General features: G+C 28.4%; 1 protein-coding gene across 1 annotated transcript in view; it reads left to right on the top strand.

Annotated features, from left to right (window-relative positions):
• LOC107453528 (spectrin beta chain, non-erythrocytic 5 kst) overlaps positions 1-22,670 on the top strand; it is a 189,975-nt gene that overhangs the window by 91,850 nt on the left and 75,455 nt on the right. Inside the window, exons 9-21 of the mRNA XM_071181673.1 lie at positions 969-1,156; positions 2,368-2,593; positions 4,159-4,290; positions 4,371-4,453; positions 5,353-5,491; positions 7,769-7,977; positions 9,640-9,817; positions 11,682-11,882; positions 12,944-13,039; positions 13,213-13,329; positions 16,209-16,400; positions 18,050-18,269; positions 18,892-18,992. Of these exons, the coding sequence (XP_071037774.1) occupies positions 969-1,156; positions 2,368-2,593; positions 4,159-4,290; positions 4,371-4,453; positions 5,353-5,491; positions 7,769-7,977; positions 9,640-9,817; positions 11,682-11,882; positions 12,944-13,039; positions 13,213-13,329; positions 16,209-16,400; positions 18,050-18,269; positions 18,892-18,992 (2,082 nt within the window). The remainder of the gene's footprint in view (positions 1-968; positions 1,157-2,367; positions 2,594-4,158; positions 4,291-4,370; positions 4,454-5,352; positions 5,492-7,768; positions 7,978-9,639; positions 9,818-11,681; positions 11,883-12,943; positions 13,040-13,212; positions 13,330-16,208; positions 16,401-18,049; positions 18,270-18,891; positions 18,993-22,670) is intronic.

The raw sequence follows: 22,670 nt of genomic DNA, 5'->3' as shown, positions 1-22,670 counted from the left end.
TTAAGGTGGCCGCTGATAAGCCTGGTAAGTGCCGTCTGATCCTTGCGGTTGCACTGAATGTTGAGTGGACCTCCTGGACGGGTGCTCTGGTGCGAATGATGTTTGGAGGTACGAGCCAGGAAACATTGTCTTCTTTTTTCTTTTTCGATGCCAGTTCCATGAAGGTAGCTGAGTAAATTTGGACTCGTCAAAGTTTCTTCTGTCCCCCTCCTTAGCCAGAGTGTCGGCGATATCATTGCCCAGAACCCCAATGTGAGAAGGGATCCATTGGAGGTGGACTTCACGCAATCGTGAGAAGATTTTAAGTTTGTGCAAGATTGAAGCTCCTGTTTAAACTTGTCCTAACAGTCATGAGTGACTATTGCAGACTATTATTCACAAAAAAAAGAATCATTTCGCATGAGAACAACAAAGCTTTCGAAAAACAACCTTAATGCATTATATTTGTTTATGATTTCTAATTAATGACTATTTATTTTACTCTTTAATTGATAAAGATTGTTAATTAAATTAAAAATTGGGGATTATAAGGGAATAAAATAAGCTGCAAAGTTTTCTTTTTTAAAGTAGTGTTAAAAATTCTTTGAAAATTATATTTAATTTTTGCTTACTATTCATTGCTAAACCTTTTTTTATTTATTAATATGTACTTTAGAAGACAAAAAGTCAATGCAGATATATTTTTTAGATTAATAATACTTTTTGCAATGAATGTTTAATACATCTATTTTGTTTTATTATTTCCATTTAATGAACTATCTTTTTATTTGTGAATTAAAAATTGAAGATTTTGATTTAGAGTAATCAAAATAAGCAACTGAGTTAATTTTCTAAAGTAGTATAAATTCTTTGAGAGATCTATTTAATTTTTATTAACAATTTGCTATTTAGTTTTTTCAAATTTTATTTTGAACTTTTAGTTTAATATTTAAATAAAATAATGAAATTTTTCCTTTTGATTTTTACAGATAGTTAGTCAAATGATGGAAGGTGATAAATTGAAGAATAATTATGAATTGTTTACCAGTAATCTTCTTCACTGGATTCAAATGAAGATAAAAGATCTTGATAACCGAAACTTTCCTAATTCTCTAGAAGGGATACAAAAAGAGCTTATGATTTTCAAGGAATACAGAACAATTGAAAAACCGCCCAAGTAAATAAATACTTATGTCCAGTAAATGTTAAATATCAGAAACACCCATCAGATTGATATTCATAAAGTTTGTTAATAAGTACAAAACAGTAATTTAGAAATAAATTTAAAAAACACATTTTCAAATGGATTTTAAGAAGTGTTACACTGAAAATAAAAAAAAGTTAGAAACACCATTTAAGCAGTAAACTTTTAACACCACAAAAAATTTCCCTGCGTTTTTCATTATAGGTATGATAAAAATGAAATCATTTGCCTTTGTTGTTCACCTGAAAATCATGGTTTTTTAAACTTTTCTTTATTATTTAAAAACTATTAATAACTTTTTCTGATAGGATTTTTGAAATATACTTACTGTGGGAAATATACTTACCACCAGCTTCATTAATTTTTGAATGTCAATGGGAAGTTATTTTCCCGTCTATGAATTGTATTAAAAACTTAATAACTTTTTCTGATAGGCCTTTTACGAAGCCTTTATAAGGTTGTGGGAAGTATATTTACTACCAGCTTCATTAATTTTTAAATGTCAGTGGGAAGTTATTTTCCAGTCTATGAATTGTATTGCTATCTATTGATAGCTTAGGGGAAAAAATAGCAGTGATAGGTTTTTGTTTATATAAATGTGGGTAACAGTAAAGGTTAGCATGGTGTTAAGAAGAGAGGCCAACTGTAGGGAATAATTCTCACTTGAGAATTATGTGTTTGTTAATTTTTTTCATTTCTCATCAAGTTATTTGCAGTTATAAATGCAGTATTTATAAATTCGGCTATTTATAGCCACAGAAGCTCCACATTTATTTCAAATTTATTATAGTAGGTAAAATTTTGAAAATCTCACCCATCTTCTCGCTAAAAAAAATGGTCTTGCAAAATAATTTTGTTTTAAGTAATAAGCTAAATCTTTTTTAAAATTTTTTATTTTATATAAATGAACCTCAATTTCAAAAATATTTTAGCATAACATTTCCAAAACAATGGCTCTATAAAGGATTAAAGTATATAAATCATTGTAAAAAGCATAATGATTTTTTTCATATTTGATATCGTTCATTTACTGATAAAGGTGTTCCTTTTTTGACAGCAATGCCATTTTCTGTCTTAATTTCTTATCTTTTTATGCCTGAATTCACCATTGATTGTGTTTTAAACCTCTGAGCATTTTGAAATGAAACCCAGTTATATTAAAAAAACAAAAATTTATATTCTAGATACAAAGAGCGTAGTGAAATTGAGGCATTGCTTTTTTCAATCCAAACAAAAATGAAGGCGTTGGGGCAACCTTTATATGTGCCCCCTGAAGGGCAATTGGTACATGATATTGAAAGAGCCTGGGACGAATTGGAAAAAGCCGAACACAGAAGAGAGGTGGCTCTGAGAGAGGAGCTTCTGAGACAAGAGAAATTAGAAAATCTTGCATATAGGTTTGAAAGAAAAGTATGTTGCTTTTTCTTTTTAATTTTTATTAATCTAATTTTTATCTCACTCTTATTTTCAGTTATTCTTGTGTTTATGTATATTATTTATATTCTATTATTTATATTATCTATATTATGTATATTATTTATATTCTATATTATATTTGATCTTTTAAAATAAATTGCTTTTTTTTTCAATTTAATTTTCTACAAAACTTTTATTTTACCAGCTTATTTTTAGTTCTTGTCGTTTTTTACTTAAATTTTTACAATGCTCTTTTTTAAAATTATTTAAATATGTTGAAATTTCTTCATTAGTTTATTTTAAGTTTCGTTTGTAGTTTTAAATTCACATATAATTCACAAGATGTCTATAAAGTATAACAATCAAATATCTCTAGAAGCATCGGCATTTCTAGCATCTAGCAATGGGTTGAAAAATAAAAATATTTTTAACATGCTTGCTACCAAACTGAGTACAGATGATTATGTTACATCTATCATTACAAATGGTAATCTATAAAGATAAAATCAAAGTTAAATTTTTAGTTTTAACAACAGTTTTAATTTTTAAAATATACCAAAAGTTTATATCAATAAACTCTATGTTATTGCCATGAGAAATTTTCATATTTTCTGCAAAAATAGTTGGGTCATAATATATCTATTTGGAGGATAATATAAACATCTTGCTCCCACTTGATCTGTTTCATCAAGTTAAACTGTTAAGAAGAATATCCTCTTGCTCTGGCGCGAGATACAGTGATTTCATTCTCGACCTCCAAACTCAGATTTTGAGGTAGGACAGGAGGCAAATTTTTGACTTAATATGGGAACTCCATCTCCATTTTTTATTGCATATTTCCAGAAGAAAATAACCTCATTTTGCATTTTAATTTACAGATGATGCTGTAATCCCAAATTGAAAATCACTGGAAAGTTGTTTTAAAATTAAGATAATTTACAAAATGCCAGTCTGAAAATTGCTGTGTTTGATATTTCTAAGCACTTAACTATTAACACCAAACTCTGCATTCACCCCAAAACTTTGCCTCGCACTTTGGAAATAGCCCTAGTTCTAGGGTCATTTTAGATTTTTTAAATGGTTATTTTTATTTTTAATTACTCATTAATTAATTTTTTTTTATCTGAGATATCAGTAAGATTTCTCTTAGTAAGATCTTTCTTATTAAGATCTGATCAAAACATTCTCTTTTATGCAATTTTTATCACAATTTTTGTTTTACGATTACAGTGCCACCTGTAAATTAAAGCATAAAGAACTACTTGACGAATTAGGGTACTTTTTTCTGCTGAATCCAAATCTGCAATAAAAATTGGGATTTCTCATTTAAGATTTTAAAGTTGCTCTTCGTTTTTTTTTTTTTTTTTTTTTTTTTTTTTTTTTTTTTTTTTTTTCTATTTGACTGTTTCCAGACTTTTTAGGCACTCTTTATTGCAAAAATCATTAAAAGTTTTTTTAAGTTTTGCTGTTTGACAAACTGCATTCTCCACTAAAGTTTTCTCAAACCATTATTAATTTTGTTTCACTATCTAAAACTTTGTATTGTTTCAAAATTGTAGAGTGTTGTTCGAGAAGGTTATCTAAAAGAAATGATCCAAGTGCTCTCTGATCCTCGATATGGCAGCAACTTATCACAAGTTGAAGCTACTGTTAAAAAACATGAGGCCATTAGTGCAGATATTCTTGCTAGGGTAAATATTATTCCATTTTATTATTAGTTTTTTTTTATTGTTCCTCTTGTCAAACATTAAAATTAATAATTTTTTTATAGGAAGACAGATTTAAAAATTTAACAACAATGGCTGATGAGCTTGTTTCAGAAAACTACCACAGCAAGGAGAAAATTAAAATAAGGTTTGTTCAAATTGAGTTAACGAAATGTCACATGTAACATAAATTTTTTTAAAGTAATTTGCTTAAACATGTGAAAATATGTCCTTTTATATTCAGCATACCCGAACACATATTTTATAATAAATGACGTAAGTTTAAAATGTTTATTTGCCTTACATGATATGATGTCTTGCAAAGTGCTTGAAAATATTAAGCAAAATAAATTTATAAGTTAGTTTATTTTCCTCTTTTGTTTTTGTGTTTTATTATTGGTTGAAGATTTATCTTTCTTATTGATGCGATAATTATTCAGTTTATCTTATTTGCATCCTAAAAGTGCGGATCTTCCGAGGAAATATTTTGTTAATTGTTTTAGTGTTATACATTCCCTCTTTTTTCTTGTTTATTTTTATGTTAAATTTTATTTGTTTTTCTGGCAATCTAATACAAAAATCAAAGATGAAAATTTTTAATACTGTCCAATTTTCTGAAATTGCAGTATAAATTCAAATACTGTTTTATGTGGCCTTCATAAAATTTTTAATTATAATTATTTAAAATTTGTATTTTTTCATAATTACCTTTAAATTTATTATTTATAATATCATGCAAATTTTAGTGTAATATTTTATATAGCCTATTCAATTCTGTGTATGATTGTTTATTTAATCTGATCTCCAAGCTTGTAAAGCCATTATACATTTAAAGTGTGGGGCTTTCTTCATTGAACTATGTTTTTGTGATTTTTTATCCAGAGCGGAATTTGAAGTAATCCTTAATATTTATTAACACACTGGTATCCCCTAGGAAGCCACGGAACTCTTTTTGTAAATAACTGTTCTGCATCTTAATTTTGAATTCTTTTATTTAAAGGATTATTTTTTTAAAGTATATATTTTAAATATATTGCTTATTTATAGGGAGCAAGAAATAATGCAGAGATGGGCTTATCTATTAGAACTCTTGAAAAAGCATCGATCTACTTTAACAAATTTAAGCAACCTGATGTGCATGTTACGAGAAATCGACACTATTACTGTTGAAATAAAAGACATGGAAGTAAGAAATTTAAACATTTATTTTAGCATGATTATTTGTGTGCTATTCTGTAGTATTGGTTCTTACTATTTAATTATTTGTAATATGTTTACAGAATAATGCAATTATAACTAGGGGTATAAGAGAAATTCTAAAATTTATAGGAGACAATATCAATTTCTAAGGCCAACAGCTAGATTATATTGAAAGTTTCAGGTTGAATAAAAGTTTTTGTTGTTGTCTGAAGTTCTAATTTGGCTAGGAGTGGCTGAGTATATTTGAAAAAATTGACATTCTAAGTTTGAAGAAATGAAAAGAAAAATCTAATCTAATAAAAAATCAATATATTACAAAATTATAAAAAAATATCAAAAGACAATTTCTAATAAGAATAATAATTATAATTTTAATTATTATTGATGGATAATTTCAGATATGTTTGTGTGATAAGAAAATAATTGGATTTAATTTTTAGTACCTTGCAATCAAAACTGGCAAGTTGCTATATTGCATACAATTTTAAATTGTTCCCTTAAATTTCATGAAAAATTATTCTCATTTCAATGAAATGCATGGCATTCTACAAAAGTTAATATAAAACTATTTAAAATTGGATTTTAGTCTTAATATTTCATCCGTGCTTATATGATGCATACTTTCTAATTGTCTTTTTTATATCTATGTGTTTAATGATTTTATTGAATTTGATTAAACCTTTTAAGGAAACTGATTATACATATATTCAACCTTGTAGATATACTACTTAAAGTTTTTAAGGGTTTTGACAGCGATATATAAAATTTATATCTAATAAACAGTATGTATTGCTTCAGAATTAGAGAATTTAATGATTGTAATTTCTGTAACTTATAAAATTTGTTGTTTATGTTAAATCGCTAACCTATATTCTGAAATTAAGCTTTACTATAATGCAGAGAATATTATTTCCTTAAACAGTGATAAATCTTGATAACAGGATTTAATTTTGTTTATCAACAACACAGATTTCTGAGAATTCATAAATAAATGGGTTTTCTATTATTTACTCTTTGTTGACTGGTAATTTTACACAGAAACTACAATAGTCCCTGGCTAATATTTTTTTAAAATTTAAAATGGAAGTAAAGTAAAACATTCTACAATTTAATTTCCTGTCCAAACATTATTGACGGATGACGAGTTTACTCATCTTAAGTCAATAACGTTTGGGCGTGAAAAGACAGTTTAACTTGTCATTGGTCATCAATGTTTTAACGGAAAACATTAATCTAATTACAGAAATCTCTTGTTATCAGAGTTAGGCTAAATATCATGAATTATTTGTAATCATAATTACAAATAATCAGTTAATTATTTATAATTGTGATTACAATTAATCAATATTACAATTTATAACTTTAATTGTGGTTATATGTAAATATAATTTATGATTTTAATTGTAACTAATATTTTATTATGATTACTAATATTTTATTATGATTAAATCTAATCAATTTCCAGCGATTTTGTTTGCTAGTAATAATTTGTTTATAATTGCTATTACATGCTATGAATTACTTGAAACAGTGATTACAAGTTATTGATTACATTGCATTTTACTTTACTCTACTTATTATTATTAAATGACTTCTGTTAGGTAGTAGTAAAACAACGAGATTAATTTTGCAATTATTTATCCCATTATTTTCTGTTTTGATGACTATAAAAATTCCCTATGTGTAACATATTTAGTACATTATGCAACAATTATCATGAAATTTATATTATTTTGTAAAATTCACTGGTTTTTTTTCCCTATCCATGCTGGCAGCAATGTGCAGTGTTGAATAAGTGACTTTTTATTTTATAACGGTCGTTGAACAGCCGACCCAATTATATGGGTTTAAGACTACTAATGTTTAACTCTCCGTAGCCTTGTAATTTTGAGCCCAATCCAGAAGACAAGGGAAGTCCTGGATCAAGTATTGGGAGAAATTTGCCTTTGTCGAGGACTTTATGATGGAACTAACCTGCATTTCTGTATATGGAGAGGAAGACGTCGAGAACCTCTCATGGTTAGCCTGATGGCAAGGATACTCTAACCCATGATCCGTTTATCACTAAGGATATTTTTCGTCTGCACTGTGGTTGGTGTAAGCCAGATGCGGAATTCGTATCGACTGGGATTCGAACCCGGTTCGTCGCATTGGAAGGCGAACGCTCTATCCCCTGAGCCATCAGGGCTCTGAATAAGTGACTTGTAGTGATTAGTTTTGATTTTCCAATATCGTAATAACTCTTCCCCTTCTTTTCTTACAGAGCAGTTTTTATAGTGATGATTTGGGCCGTCATTTATTGGCCGTTGAAGATTTACTTCAGAAGCATAGTCTGGTTGAAGGTCAGATCGCATCTCATGGGGACACCATTCGTAAATTGAACAAACAAGCATTGGGTTACATTAATGATGGTCACAAGGAAGCTCCGATTCTGCAGAAGCGCCTCAATAAGTTAAATGCTGAATATGAAAAGTAAGAAGTCGAATCTTCATATTTAATTTTATTTTGTATTTGTGTAATTCTCAAGTGCAATTTTTTTTGTGTAAGAAATTTAAAAATCAGAATATGAAAAATGAGAAGTAAAATCCCTGTGCATTTTCTAATTATGTAATTTCTTTCCCGTAAAGTTTAATCATTAATAAGAAAATAATAATTTTTTTAATATATTTTTTGTGTGTATTTCTTTCTTTAGCAATATTTTTTCCCATAATGTTTAACCATTATTAAGAATGTAATAATTTTTGTTTATCTTTATGTATGTATTTATTATGTAATTCTTTCTCAAGTGCAATTTTTTTTTTGTATGTATAAAAGTTGACTATCAGAATATGAAAAGTATGAAGTCAAATCTTTGTATGACTTCTAATTTTGTAATTTTTTTCCATAAATGTTTTTTTAATAATTTATAAGAATGTAATAATTTCTATTTATCTTCATTCATTTTGTGTGTGTAATTCTTCATCAAGTGTAACTTTTTTTTGCATGTTAAAGAAGTTAAATATCAGTTAAACAGATGTTAATTGCATTTAAAGAGAGTTCAGTGTTTCTATTTAACCCATGTTGAATTTTAAGATCATATCTTTAAAAAATAACAATTTAATTTGTTTATTTAAATTAATTCTTTATTCTATTAGGATAAATGATTTAACCAAATAACTTTTTGGCATTAAAAAATACAAAAGTTAATATTTCATTTTGCAATAAGACATCTTTTTGTCAAAAAGGGGATTTAAAACATAAATGTTAAATAACTAAAAATCTAAATAAATAACATTTTAAGTTATGTACTATGTCAAGAAAATTGGAACCAAAATTTTGTAAATTTTTTCTGTGGACCCTAAGAAAAGTGATGTTTTATGCAAAAGAAGTTTTTTTATATTCACATTGCTCACTTTATGCTCAAAAGTCACCAGAGTGACTTTTGAGCGCTTAAATGTTCATCATAAGAAGGAAAAAATTTATTTTCTATAATAAACTTCTGCTACAAAAACAATAAATACAATCAAAACAAATTTTTACGTATTTGCCACTCCAGAGGTAGAACAAGGGAAACCTGGAAATTACAGGGAATTGAAAAATCATCTAAAATAACAGGGAAAATGCAGGTAATTTAAATTTTTTTTTGAAAACTGGAAAAATACAGGGAACTTTGTTTCTTATTTTCATCTTTTAAAAAATGGTGACCATTCAATGTGTAATCTATGGGATATTTAAGGATGACATTTCAACTATACTAAACTATTTCATTTACTATAGCATTATTTAGGTATGTTCAGCTGTTCCTTTTTTTTTCTCTTAAGTTTTTCCAGCAATTAAAACTAGTATAGTTAACCCAATATAGCTCACACAAGAACACAATAATTGTATTTCCTCTAAATATATAGTGTATATTATTCTAGATTTGAGTGGTTACCCTATTCTATGTATGACTTTTTAATTCAACAACATTGAATTTCATAGTTTATATTCAATGTCTTTTGTAACTTTCTATGTTATATAGGCTTGAAGTAATACATAAGAGTAATATAATAAATTATCAGTTGAAGATTTTTTATTTTTTTAAAAAATTTTCATTAATTTATTTGATATTTCTATTTACTTAATAATATCACTGAAACTTTCTTTGATATTTAGCTTAGAGAGTTTGGCATCAAATCGTCGTGTTAAGTTGGAAGAATCTCGTACTTATTACCAGTTTGTGCAAGACCAAGAAGAGGAAGATGCTTGGATGGTTGAGAAGCAACTGATTTGTAAATCCGTTGTTCCTGGAAAAGATCTACAGGGAGCTTTATCTCTTCAACAAAAACACAAGGTATGGATGATGCCAGGCATTACATATTCCCTAGTTTTTAAAATTTCTTTAATTTCTCAAATATATATATACTTTTTAAATCAATTCTTAATCGAATTTTAATTAAACTAAACCAATTATTTAGTTCTTATTACATTTTATAAAAGCGAAAATCTTGATTCTTTTGAGGGACTTTTCTTTATTTTTATAATTTTGGAATATAAAGTCTTGTTCAATTTAAGTTTCACATAATAAACCAATTTATCATTAACACGTTTATTCATTTTTCTGGGATAAATATCCTTACCTAATATCTAAATTAAGATGTATTTGAAACGGCCATAATGGTACTTTAATTCTACAATGAAACTGCATCCCAGTAACCACTGTGGAGTAAGAATTTGAACTTAAACTGCTACCATAGCTACTTTATTTTAAATTTGATTTATAACTTTAATTAGGTTTGCAAATTAATTGTGTTTGTTAAAACATTAAGAAAAATACAAAGAGAATTAAAAATTAAGAGGTTGTATACGCTATCTCACATCCAAATCACATGTGAATCCAAATTTCCTTCATTTATCAAATCTTTTCGATGCAATCATTCAATCAACGAATGTTTTTAATCTTGAGTGAAATTTGTTTCAATTGCATTCGATTTTTTTTTCTATCAAGGAATTTTTTTAACTTTTTCAATGTAGGCAAAAAATAAATTTATTTTTCGTGAAATTGTTAAAAAAATATTGAGTTATGTTTTTTTTAAAAGCATATTCTTAATGTTTTATTATACCGTTAACTCTTAGTTATCCACAAGCAGATTGTCAGCATTTTTGCTATAATTTCAATTGTTCTACCTCTCAAAACAAGAGAATTCCTTCTTAGAATGTAACTCTGATAAAGAAAATCACTGATTTTTTTAATAAAAGGATAGTGTGCCCCCCCCCCATCCTGTGTTGTACATCATCAAATACCATCTGTATAGTGTGACTTTGAGGAGAACTCCAAGCATCAATCTTGCTGGGTACTATGGTTACGAGGAAAAGTCACTTCAAAAGGGTTGTGTGACGAAACTGCATCAAGAAAAACATCATGTAATTTGATACCCCAAATACCCTTTCAGTTATTAATAAGAAAGAAAAGAAAATAATTTTTTTTTTGCTGCGCATATATTTAAAGCTAGATTGAAATCTTTCCTACATAATTCTGCAGTTTTTTTTCCTTCTGTGTTGGAGAACTGTACATCCCAGTAGATGCATCAAATCTCAGGGTTGACACTCCTGGAAAAATACAAGGAATTTAAAAATCACCTAATATAACAGGGAATTTAAGAGTTTTTCCTTAACTGGGAAAATGTGTGGAATTTTATTTATCATTTAAGTCTTTTAAAATGTGGTGACCACTTAAAGTGCAAGCTATGGGATATTTAAGGATGATATTTCTGCTATACTAAGCTATTTCATTTACTATAGCATTATTTGTTTCAAGTAGGTTAAGCTGTTCCTTATTTCTTTTAAGTTTTCCCTGCAATAAGACTAGCATAGATAGACTAATATAGCTCAGACAAGAGCGCAGTGATTGTGTGTTTCCTCTTATTGTATTATGTATAATAGATACGGGGAAAACGCTGTGAATTTTTTTTCTCCAGATTTGAGTGGCAACCCTGTAGCTTAATTTTCGAGTCTGTTCTCTGATTTTAGGCAAATTTGATGTGTTATAATGTGCAAGAGGAATCATTGAATCTGCATATGAACAATCTCTATAAATGGACACTTTGTATATTGATAGTCCTTATAATTTACTTTTTTGTACTAGTTAAATCTTATTATGCTTGTGAAACATTTTAATTTTATAAAAGAAAACCTCATGCTTTTTGTGTTTTTTGTAGGCACTGGATGTTGAAATCAATGCACGTTGGCCTCAAATTACCAAAGTTATGGAAGCTGGAAATGCACTGAAAGCCCAGAGGCATCCTGAGAGTACAGACGTTTCACACCGAATCGATGCATTGAAAAAGAATTGGGACAAGCTACGAGAACTTTGGACATTAAAATCCAAGCAACTGGAAGACGCCTCAGCAGCCTATCAGGTAATTTTACTTTATTACTTTGAAATGACTACTTTGAACTTTATTACTTTGAAATGTAGGTTAAATCAACTTAATTGTAATTTTTATTCCTCTTTTTAATTTTTTTTGCTTAAAATAATTGTTTTCAAAACATCTTTTTTATTAAAATACTTAATAATCATTATATAATGGTATTAAAAATTTTAATTTGGTAGTTAACATGTTATTAAAAAGAATTAAATTTTTACGGAATTAAATTAGTGAAATAAATTTTTTTTAGTAATGGCGGTATGCTTTTATAGCAATGTCAATTACAATAGATTTCACCATCAGAATTCCTCCATTTCATAGTACATTATTTTTTTAATTTATGAATGATCCCTTATTTCTTTATGCTTTTTTTATTTTGTGCCTGATCCCCCATATTTATTTATCTTATTTTGCAATTTGGAATGAAAATAACTCTTTATTGTTCACGTTGAAGCAAATTTGTTTATTTTCTTGATAATTAAATTAGAGGAAATTCTTTTTATAAAAACTGATTATGCAATAAATTTTTTTAAATTATTTTTTTTTATCATCTATAACTATTTGAGCATCAATTAATCAATTAAGTATTTAATCTTTCGTATTTAATCGCAAAAAATGCTTTCTTAATAACTACAATAAATACAATTTGATAACCTCGCAATTTTCTTTTCAAATATCACTTTATATGTGAATAAAAATAATTATAATTAATCTATAAAAGATATTTAAATATTAAATTATTATTTTTTTTAAAACTTTTATTTCTCTTTGTATTCATTAAATAATCAGTACCATGTAGATTGCATAATATACAGTACTACTACTATTATTACGGTTCCAGCTAAAAGGTCTTTCAGTCAATATATGCTTTTGCATATAGTAAAAATTAAAATTACCTTTAAACACATCCAGATAAATGTGTTTTAAATTTTTAAAACTGTCTAAATCTGTCATTCATTTTAATCAAATAATTTTTTTTTAATTTTTCGTGTGCATAATTTTAAGTCTGACTCCTTTAATAACCAAATGAATGTTTTGATTTGTTAATTCAGTACCAAGCTGATGCAAATGAAGCTGAATCCTGGATGAAAGAAAAACGACAATTAATGTCAAGTACTGATTATGGAAAAGATGAACCAAGTGCTCAGGTTTGAAACTGATTTCTCTCAACTTTCCTTTATCATTTTATTTCTTTTAAAAAAATAATTGAGTTTGTTTCATTTTTTAAAATTTTTTCATTTTTCATCTGTTTTTTCATAAAACAATTCATTGCCCTTCTTCTTATATACATAGCCTAACTTTTTGAAAAATTATTTTTTAGGCTCTTTTGCAGCGTCATGCCCATCTAGAGGGAGAGATTAAGGCCTATAGCTCTGATATTGAACGTTTAAATGAACAAGCAGATCTGATGATTAAATCTGGTGTTGCTACATACTTTGTAAGATAATCTCTTCTTTTCCCTTGTACAAATATTATTCAGGGTTGCCACTCCACAGGGAAAACCTGGAAAGTAGAGGGAATTTAAAAATAATAGGGAAAATGCAGGGAATTTTGATTTTTTTCTTACAAACATAAAAAATGTAGGGAATTTTTTTCTTAATTTCGTCTTTTAAAAAGTGGTGACTACTCACTGCGCAATTTAAGGATGATATTTCTGCTATACTCAACTATTTCATTTACTATACCATTATTTGTTTTAAGTAGGTTAAACTGTTCATTATTTCTTTAAGTTTTTCTAGCAATTAAAACTAGTATAGTTAGTCCAATATAGCTCAGACAAGGGCACAATGATTGGTTGTTTCCTCTTAATATATTGTGCTATAATACATACAGGGAAAACATGGGAATTTTTTTTCTTCAGATTTGAGTGGCAACTCTGTTATTGCTATTGTCATATTTTATCATAGTTTTTAAAATTCTTACTCTGTTATTCATTACTCAGCTTTCAAACATATTTATGATCATTTTTTTAAAATGTTCAAATGTGGGAAATTTTTATTTTCTTCTAAATTTTTTAAAATGATAATTTGTGCATACACTTTTCTTACTTTTTGTGTATATAAGACTTAAAATATTGTATTTTTGGTACTTCTCTATTTTGCGAGGCTGTAAAGAAGCGGCCTAATTTATATTTGTGCTTGTGGAACTTAATTGTGTTAATCATTATTACTGGTATTGTGATACACTCAACCCCGTTTAAAGGAATACCATCTGTTTCAGCAAAATCTATGCAATCAAGTGGGTTATTTGATTAAAAGGGGAGTGCAATATTCAATTTTAAATTCTAAATTTTTACAAAATGTTACTTTTTAATAGTATTTAATGCGTAGTATAACGTTTTGATTAAATAAAACTCAGTTTTATGGTCAATAAACAATTATAATTAAAACTGTCTATGTTAGTATCATAAAATATAAATGTCATTTTAAAGTTACATAAAAATAGATGAAAGTGATGTTATAGAAAAATAGATGTTAGTGAAAAGTATCATAGAGGTACTAAAATATTGTTTGATCCCTTTTGAGAAAATCTATAATTGAAGACTTATTTTTATATCCGTTTAATTCGTCAATTTATAGACTAATTATTTCTGGGAAAATGCAGGTAATTTTGTTTCCTATTTTCATCCTTTGAAAAATGGTGACCACTTAAAGCATAATCTATGGGATATTTAAGAATGATATTTCCGCTATACTAAACTATTTAATTAGTATACCATTATTTAAGTATGTTCAACTGTTCCTTTTTTTTCTCTAAGTTTTTCCAGCAATTAAAGCTAATATATATAGTTAGCCCAATATAGCTCACACAAGGGCACAGTAATTGCTGTGTTTGCTCTTAATATGTTGTGTATAATATATTCAGGGAAAACACAGTGATTTTTTTTCTTTCGAAATTTGAGAGGAAACCCTGGTTGGGATATTTGATATTTATCAATATACTAATATAGGTATTGGGGTAATGAGTTTTTTTGCAGTCTCCTGTGTAATTCGTCCCCTAAATAATTTCGTCAGAAGTGAAAGCGATTATGTTAGATGACGTAGAGCAGTACAAGTTAAATAATGATTGCACATTTGTGTTTTAAAGTTTTATCTTTTTTTCTTACTGTATATTTAGAGCAAATAGGTATTGTCCTGTATTATTCTTAATTGTGTCATTTCAGATTTATTATTTGTAAAACGTGCTTTTTTAAATATTTGTAACCTAGCAGATATTTTGATTCTAAGGACTTGTACAAATATCACCATGAATGTCAATATATGGAATGAAGCAAATAGTATTTTCCATATAGTGTTTTGGCATTGATCATAGTACTTATTTAACTTTTGTCAATTACACCAGACCCTTTTAAGATATGTCAGTTTAAATATTTGTAATTTTTTATAAAACCTCTAATATAGAGTCATGATGGCTCAGGGGATAGAGCATTCGCCTTCCAATGAGGTGAACCGTGTTCGAAGCCCAGCGAGGGCTGGTTGATATAATTCCGCATCCGGCTTGTACCGAACACAGTGCTGACGAATCATAGGTTAGAGGCCCCTTGCCGTCAGGCTGACTGTGGGAGTTTTTGTGGTTTTCCTCAAAATGTATCGCAAATGCGGGTTAGCAAATTTCTCCCAATACTTGATCCAGGAGTTTCTTTGTCTTNTTTGATTTATGTCCGTTTCTTTTTGGGTTTTTTTTAACGCTAAAACTGTTTATAAAAAGTTTTTGTTTTTCAATAATATCATTGATTGAATATGAATTTTTTGAGTGCTTGAAAATTTTTCTAAAGTGCTTGAAAAGTTTTTAAAAAGTGCTTATTTTTGATTCAAAGATTTGGTTACACACCCTGTAGTACATATTTAACTTTTGTGTTTTACACCACACCCTTTTAAGATATGTAAATGTAAATATTTGTAATCTTTTTATAAAACCTCTAATATAGAGCCATGATGGCTCAGGGGATAGAGCGTTCGCCTTCCAATGAGGTGAACCGGTTTCGAACCCCAGCAAGGACTGGTTGATATAATTCCTCATCCGGCTTGTACCGACCACAGTGCTGACGAATCTTGGGTTAGAGGCCCCTTGCCGTCAAGCTGACTGTTGGAGGTTTTTGTGGTTTTCCTCAAAATGTATTGCAAATGCAGGTTATCAAATTTCTCCCAATACTTGATCCAGGAGTTTGGATTGGGCTCAAAATTACAAGGCTACAGAGTTGAACATTAGTCTTTGTAAATCCAAAAAATTTGGCCAGCTGTTCAATGACATTAATAAAATAAAATAAAAATGCCTTTAATATTATACTTTAAATGTTCGGATAATTTTTTGTTTTAGTTGTCTGAAACTGCTGATGAACCTGCTGGTGATGAATGGATTGAAGAGGTAGTAATAGCCCCTGTTGAAGAGTGGGTAGAGGAAATGGTTGAAAAAGAAGTGGTAAAAGAATTTTTGGAAGATCGAAAAATTCCTCAAGTGCACGCCATGTATAAGTTTGCTGGTAACGAGTTTGATGTAGATAAAGGAGAAGTAAGTTTATCCCATTATCTATATATGTGATATAAAAATCTTATAACGAGTCTTTTTATCTTAATTCTAGATCTGAAATCTCTTTCTTTGCTTATTGTTCATAACATAAACTTTTCTCACAATAAAAAATTCTTATCTTTTGAAAAAGAGCTTACATTTCATATTTCTTACAGTTTAATTATCATAAATTTTTTTTTCTTCAAGAAGTTATAGGTCATTTGACCTCCATGAGGAAAACCACTTCAAAAGTCATAATTTTTCTCTCTTTATCGTGCGATTATGACGCAATCGGGGATCTTGCAACACTTTTCCCTAAATATCCCTACTATGAAAAGCGAGGCGCTTGAGTTATGTGTAATTTTCTGAATATGTAGAAAAGCTTCAAATATAATAGAGATTTCATATATTTGCCCTGCCTTATACCTGAGCGCTCTTAACGCTAGACCACGTGACATATATATGCAGGATGTACTGTAATTAATGCCTTTTAAATATATCTTTAGGATCCATGTCAAAAAGGAAGTCATTTAATTATGTACTCATGACTTATAAGGGATTTTAAATTTATATTAATGTGTGGAAGAAACAAAAACATTACTGAAATCTGTCAAATCACCACTGAAGGAGGTGAGTTGGTTGAAAAATATCAAAACCAATTTGATTGCTTGCTGAAACTTGATCATGTTTCTAATTATCATTTTTCGATTCCTGCTTCTTCTGGCCATGAATCAGCTGTGATGTTTTCAGTCAAGCTTCTTCAATAGTGATTTGTTGGATTTTGATTGCATTTTCTTTTTTTCACACAATTATTAATTTAAGACTTCAAATGTGTATAAATTTTGATTTTAAATTTGATAAAGATTTTAAGGATATTTATTAAGAATAATCATTACAGAAAACCTGTACATATTGTGTTACAAAAAGAAATTTTCTAAAACTTGATGTAATTGAAAGTTGGTTAATGTTTTTCAAGTTTATCTGACATAACGAATGAAGAATAGTTAAAGTACATGTAATAAACTCATTTCTTAATCAAATCAAGCTATAAGTTAGCAAATATTGCTGATGTTATCTTAAAAATATTTTCAAAATTAAATCACCTATAGTTAAGTTTAAAATAATGGCCCCTAACCCTTAACTAATAGCAAAATTGCATTTCATTTTACGATTCCAACGATTTGTCGTAGAATGTTCTAATGTCGACAGTGACCTTCCTTGTGCTTTAAATTGTCTGTATGCCGAATTTCATCACTTTCAGTTAAATGGTTTAGGAGTCTATAGGGGACACAGAGTCAGACATTCATTTGTATATACATAGATTGATCTGTGTATACTGTGTGTTTTTGAACATTGCAATTCATCTTTAGTAAAAGAATTGTAGATATCGGAAAATTCCAGTTACTTAAGCTTTCCACTTTCTGGGTAACTAGGCTTTTACTGCATTAATTTTTTTTTAATTTCAAGCTGTTTTTTTTGTTATCCATTAAAAAAAATTCTAAATAAATACTAATCTGAATGAATTCAATATCTCTGGATATAATATTTCTGACTATAAATTATTATCACATTAATGGGCCATTATTTATTTCATACATTATTACATTCCTATTTATCCCATTTCAAAAAAAATCTTTTTTTTAATATTTTAGGTAATGATGCTGTTACAAAAGACTAACTCTGATTGGTGGAACGTTCGCAAATCTAATGGCCTTGAGGGTTTTGTTCCTGCAAATTATGTGAGTGAAATTGAGCCAAAAGTAGTTCGTAAAAGGACTCAAAAAGTGATGAAAGTTCCTGAAAAATGTAGAATTAAAAAGACTGTTATGAAAAAGCAAGTGGTGAAAAAGAAGAATCAAGCATTACCTTATAGTAAGTGATATTAAAATCTATTTACTTTGCGTAATATGTATAAAGAAAATTATAAACAAAGAAAATGCAATGAAAATTTTCAAACTTTTTTTACCCTATTGTATTTTATAAAAAGCAATAGATTAATAATCAGTGAAGAAATGTTTTAAAAGCCCCAATTTGTTATTAAGTGCGATTAGTTTAAATTTAATATGAGTTATGTGCATTTTAAGATAAATACTACTGATTAAATAATTAGCGGAGAACTGTTACATTTTAACAGTAATTTTATTAGTGATTATTTCTGTGTGCATTTTTTTATTCTTTTAGTTTTGTTTGAAAAAATTTAATGAACGTTTTCAAATTAATTTCAAAATCTTTGTATATTTTCGTACTTTTGAAATTTCTGTGATATTAATGATCATGAAACTTTTTTATTATATTCTTCCATTGCTGAGTGCATTTTTCATACAATATTTTATTCTTAAGTGTTCACAATAAATTTGAGTTACGTCTTCTCAATAAATTGTTTTGTTGTTCTTCCCTTAAATAATGTGTTAATGATACTATAGGACTTTAATGCAGAATAAAATCAATATGTACTACACATTTAATAGTACTTATTGCATTTTTTTTTCCATAGAAAAAGTTCTATCTCGATCACCAAGTAAATCTCAAGAGTTCATTCAGCGCCGCCAAAAAGCCATAAATGAATCCTATGCTGAACTTAAAGAATTATCTAAGGTAAGATATAAACACAACTTTCAGAATTATGTCTAGGTAATTTCAAGGGTATTTAGACTTTTGACCATTTGGAGAAGAAAGTTTTTTAAATAAATAATGTTATAAAATTTAAAGTAATGCACAGTCCACACTTGTTTACGATTTTTGCTTAATTTTGGTTTATTTTTAAGTAAAAATTTTCAAAACTTGTCTCTTTCCTTCATGCTGCTATAGATGGTTGATAGTGTAAAGCTAAGCACAGATGGCGCTAGGTGTAAAAATTCGTCTTAAGTGTTCCTGGTTACTATATCCGATTGATTTTTGTCCTAAACTTGAAAAAGCTTACCATCCAATATTATTATACTAATAGCGTTCACAATATATAAAGCATTCTTTCTTCTATCTAAATTTCAACGAAACAAATGAATTCGGAAGATTCGCAAGCATGCTATGATGCAACCCAAAAAATATTAAGCAATGATATTTTACACAAATATAGCCAAATGAGTGATAACACTCAAAACATGGCAAACNTTTTCCCATTTCTAATGTTTGTTAACTTAAGAGCATAGTTATGTTAGTTTAAGCTCACAATCAGAATTTGTAAATAACGGGAAACTCTTAAGAATGGTAAAATTACACTTAAATTTAATCACGAATCACGATAATAAAACTTCCTAGAATATTAAGCCTGTTCACACATCTCCTCGTAAGCGTAACATAAGCGGAGGAATACACCGGAAGTTTTCTAAATTTCTTCCAGTTTTAGGATGCTTGTTCTTCTTTACATTCAGTCAACCATCCATTTCAAGCAATTTCTCTTTCACCTCCATTGGTATTTTAAAATTTAATAATGAGAGAAAAGCAAGTTCAAGTAAACCTAGAGTAAACCATGAATTTCAAATGCTGAATAAAGGTTTTCAAAATATAATAATGCAAACAAATTATGGCAGAATTACTTCACCACTTAATCTTGTGTAATTCTGCCATATTTTTGTTTGCATGTTTGTATTTTGAAAATTTTATTTCAGCATTTGAACTTAATGGTTTACTCTGAACTCGTTTTTTTCTCTATTATTTAAATTACTAGGTGAAAGAGAATTTGCGGTAAAGTGTTTCTCTCATGATATAGTGTCTTTTTGCAGGTAGCATTACTCATTAATTTATGAAATCCTCTTGTAACACAAGTCTTAATTTTGAAAATGAAAGTGTGTTATCTAATTCTAATTTTGTAAATAAATAAATTAATAAGTAAAGTTATAAAATTTCACTTTATTGAATAAAATAAAGTTATATTGTGTGTATATGAAGCAGCATTATGAAGTTAATTTGTTCGATTCAGTTTCTTAAATACTCAATTAACTTTTTTAAAAATTATTTTTAATGTTATATGGGGCATTTGGTACCAAAGCCAGCTCAATCCACTTTTATTTGAAACATTTTTTGTCAGTTGTTTACTTGTCTTTTGTTTATTTATAAACCTTTTTGAGAAATTTTACTAAACTCAGATATAAATACAGTTGAACTCATTTATAATGAGAGAATTGGAACTGAGGTAGAGGCTTTTCAGCCTAAATTATAAAAAATGAAAGCTACAGCCAACAAAAATGAATTGAAAAATTCATACAAACCGTTTACCTTTGATAATTTTTTAAATCACTCTGATTTGAATAATGTAGAGTTTTTTGTAGTTGAAAATCAATGATTGTTCAACAGACAGAATACACAATCATTTTCACCCATTAAAACTAATACCTGCAAGTGACGTAGTGTGGGTATCTCGATCCTGATTGGTTGTTGAAGTTTGGCATTTGTTTACAATACCAGCTGTTCTTTCCATTCTATTTCGAGTAAGCCAATTCCATCAATAATCAATTTTCTTAATTGACACATTCTAAATTCTTTCACAAGGATTCTTCCTTGGGGATTTCAATTCTTTCACTATATGTTTACACAAAGACAGGCACGAAGCCATGAGGAACTTAAACAAACTAATTATGCATCGAAGTTGCCAGATACACAAAACATAAATATGTCACGGTTACCATAAAATACAAATCTAAGTTAAGTAAAAGAAGTAGACGAGAAAGAATTATAATTCAACTAATTTGATGTGCGATACAGCTCTGTATTTAATTAACTTATCTTTAATTGACATTCTAACTTATGTGGAGAAACTTAGTTCAACTTTAATATGTCATTTTGCTGATAAATAGCTGGCGCTGATGTCATAGGTCACATGTATGGATATGGGAGGTCTTCTTCTTTTTGAAGTGCAAGCACCCAATTTTTTTTTTTTTTTGTGGCAAATTTCTTATCTTTGTTGTTGTAGTTTATTTATGTCACACTAGAGCTACACAAGGAGGTATTGGTGATGGTCTGTGAAACATCTCTGAGGATGATCTAAAGACATGCCTTCACAATTTAGATTCTTTATTGAGGGGATGGCACCCCATTTCGGTAGCTGACAACCTGCGCGCAAAGTTGAGCACTTTATGGTAGAATGATGGTTAATGTGAACCATTTAATGTGGACCAATGCTGCACACCCTTTGTCACTTGCCAGGCTGATCCAAGTAGTCACCCACCCGCACATTGACCGCAGCCAATGATGCTTGACTTTGGTGTTCTACTGGGATTATACTATAATGATCAGCACATTGCAGGACTATTTTGTCGTTGGGATGGTTTATTTTGCTCCTTTCTCACAACTATTAAGTGTTTTGCACACATTTCATTAAAGAACATGCACAGAGACAAGTGAGCAACTGTGGTTGTAGCAATATTTTCTTTATGTTATTATGTATTGAGCGATTTGTTATTAAGCATTTATGTAATATGTGAAAGCCCTTCACATTGTTTTTCTTTATTGTTTATTTACAAGTAATTTTTTTAGCAAAATGAACGTAAGGAATTCTTTTAAATGGAATAAAATTTACAAACGCTCTACTTTTTCTTTTCTGTCATCTTCAATAAAATAATTCTTGAAAAGTTAAGGAAAAGTCTCTTGTGAATTCCGAGTTATGCTGTTAGTAACAGATTTTTATGCAGGCTTTGTAATAATCAACCGACTATTAATTAAAAATGTCCCCATTAAACCAAGGATATCTTCAAATAAGACTCGTAATAAATGAGTTCCACGGTATATTTCACATACAAAATAAATTTAAATACTAATTTTTTAAAAAAATAATGTGTTTTCTTATAAACTTTGGAGGAAGGAGTCTAGCTGGCTTTGAAGCTTAGGCCTGATAATTTAGGATGTCCGATTGTGTCCGATTAAATAAAAATTATTTCTCATATTTTGAAGGAGGAGGATTTGGTTACTATCATATCAATCTGTCTTAATTTTCAGTAAGTATTGTGTGCATGATACTTAGCATCATCCGAATGATATATCCAATCCCTTGCATGGAGAAAATATATATACTTGTTTTAATTTTGATATTTATGTGCTATGATTATTATTTAACTGATGAAATAAAAAGTATGACTTTTTTTAAATTTATAAAACTAAAATACTACCTATATTTTATCGTGTTTGTTTTTGGCATCTTTGAGTAAACTCATGAATAAGAAAGCAACTTCTGTTTTCCCATTTCTAATGTTTGTTAACTTAAGAGCATAGTTATGTTTAGTTGATGTTTTTTGGAGAGAGTTACTTATGCCTAAACATTACTTTCTAATTTAAATTTTGAAT

Source organism: Parasteatoda tepidariorum, chromosome 6 (assembly GCF_043381705.1).
Source record: "Parasteatoda tepidariorum isolate YZ-2023 chromosome 6, CAS_Ptep_4.0, whole genome shotgun sequence".
NCBI lineage: Eukaryota > Metazoa > Arthropoda > Arachnida > Araneae > Theridiidae > Parasteatoda > Parasteatoda tepidariorum.
This window is presented reverse-complemented; position numbering and strand designations above follow the sequence as displayed.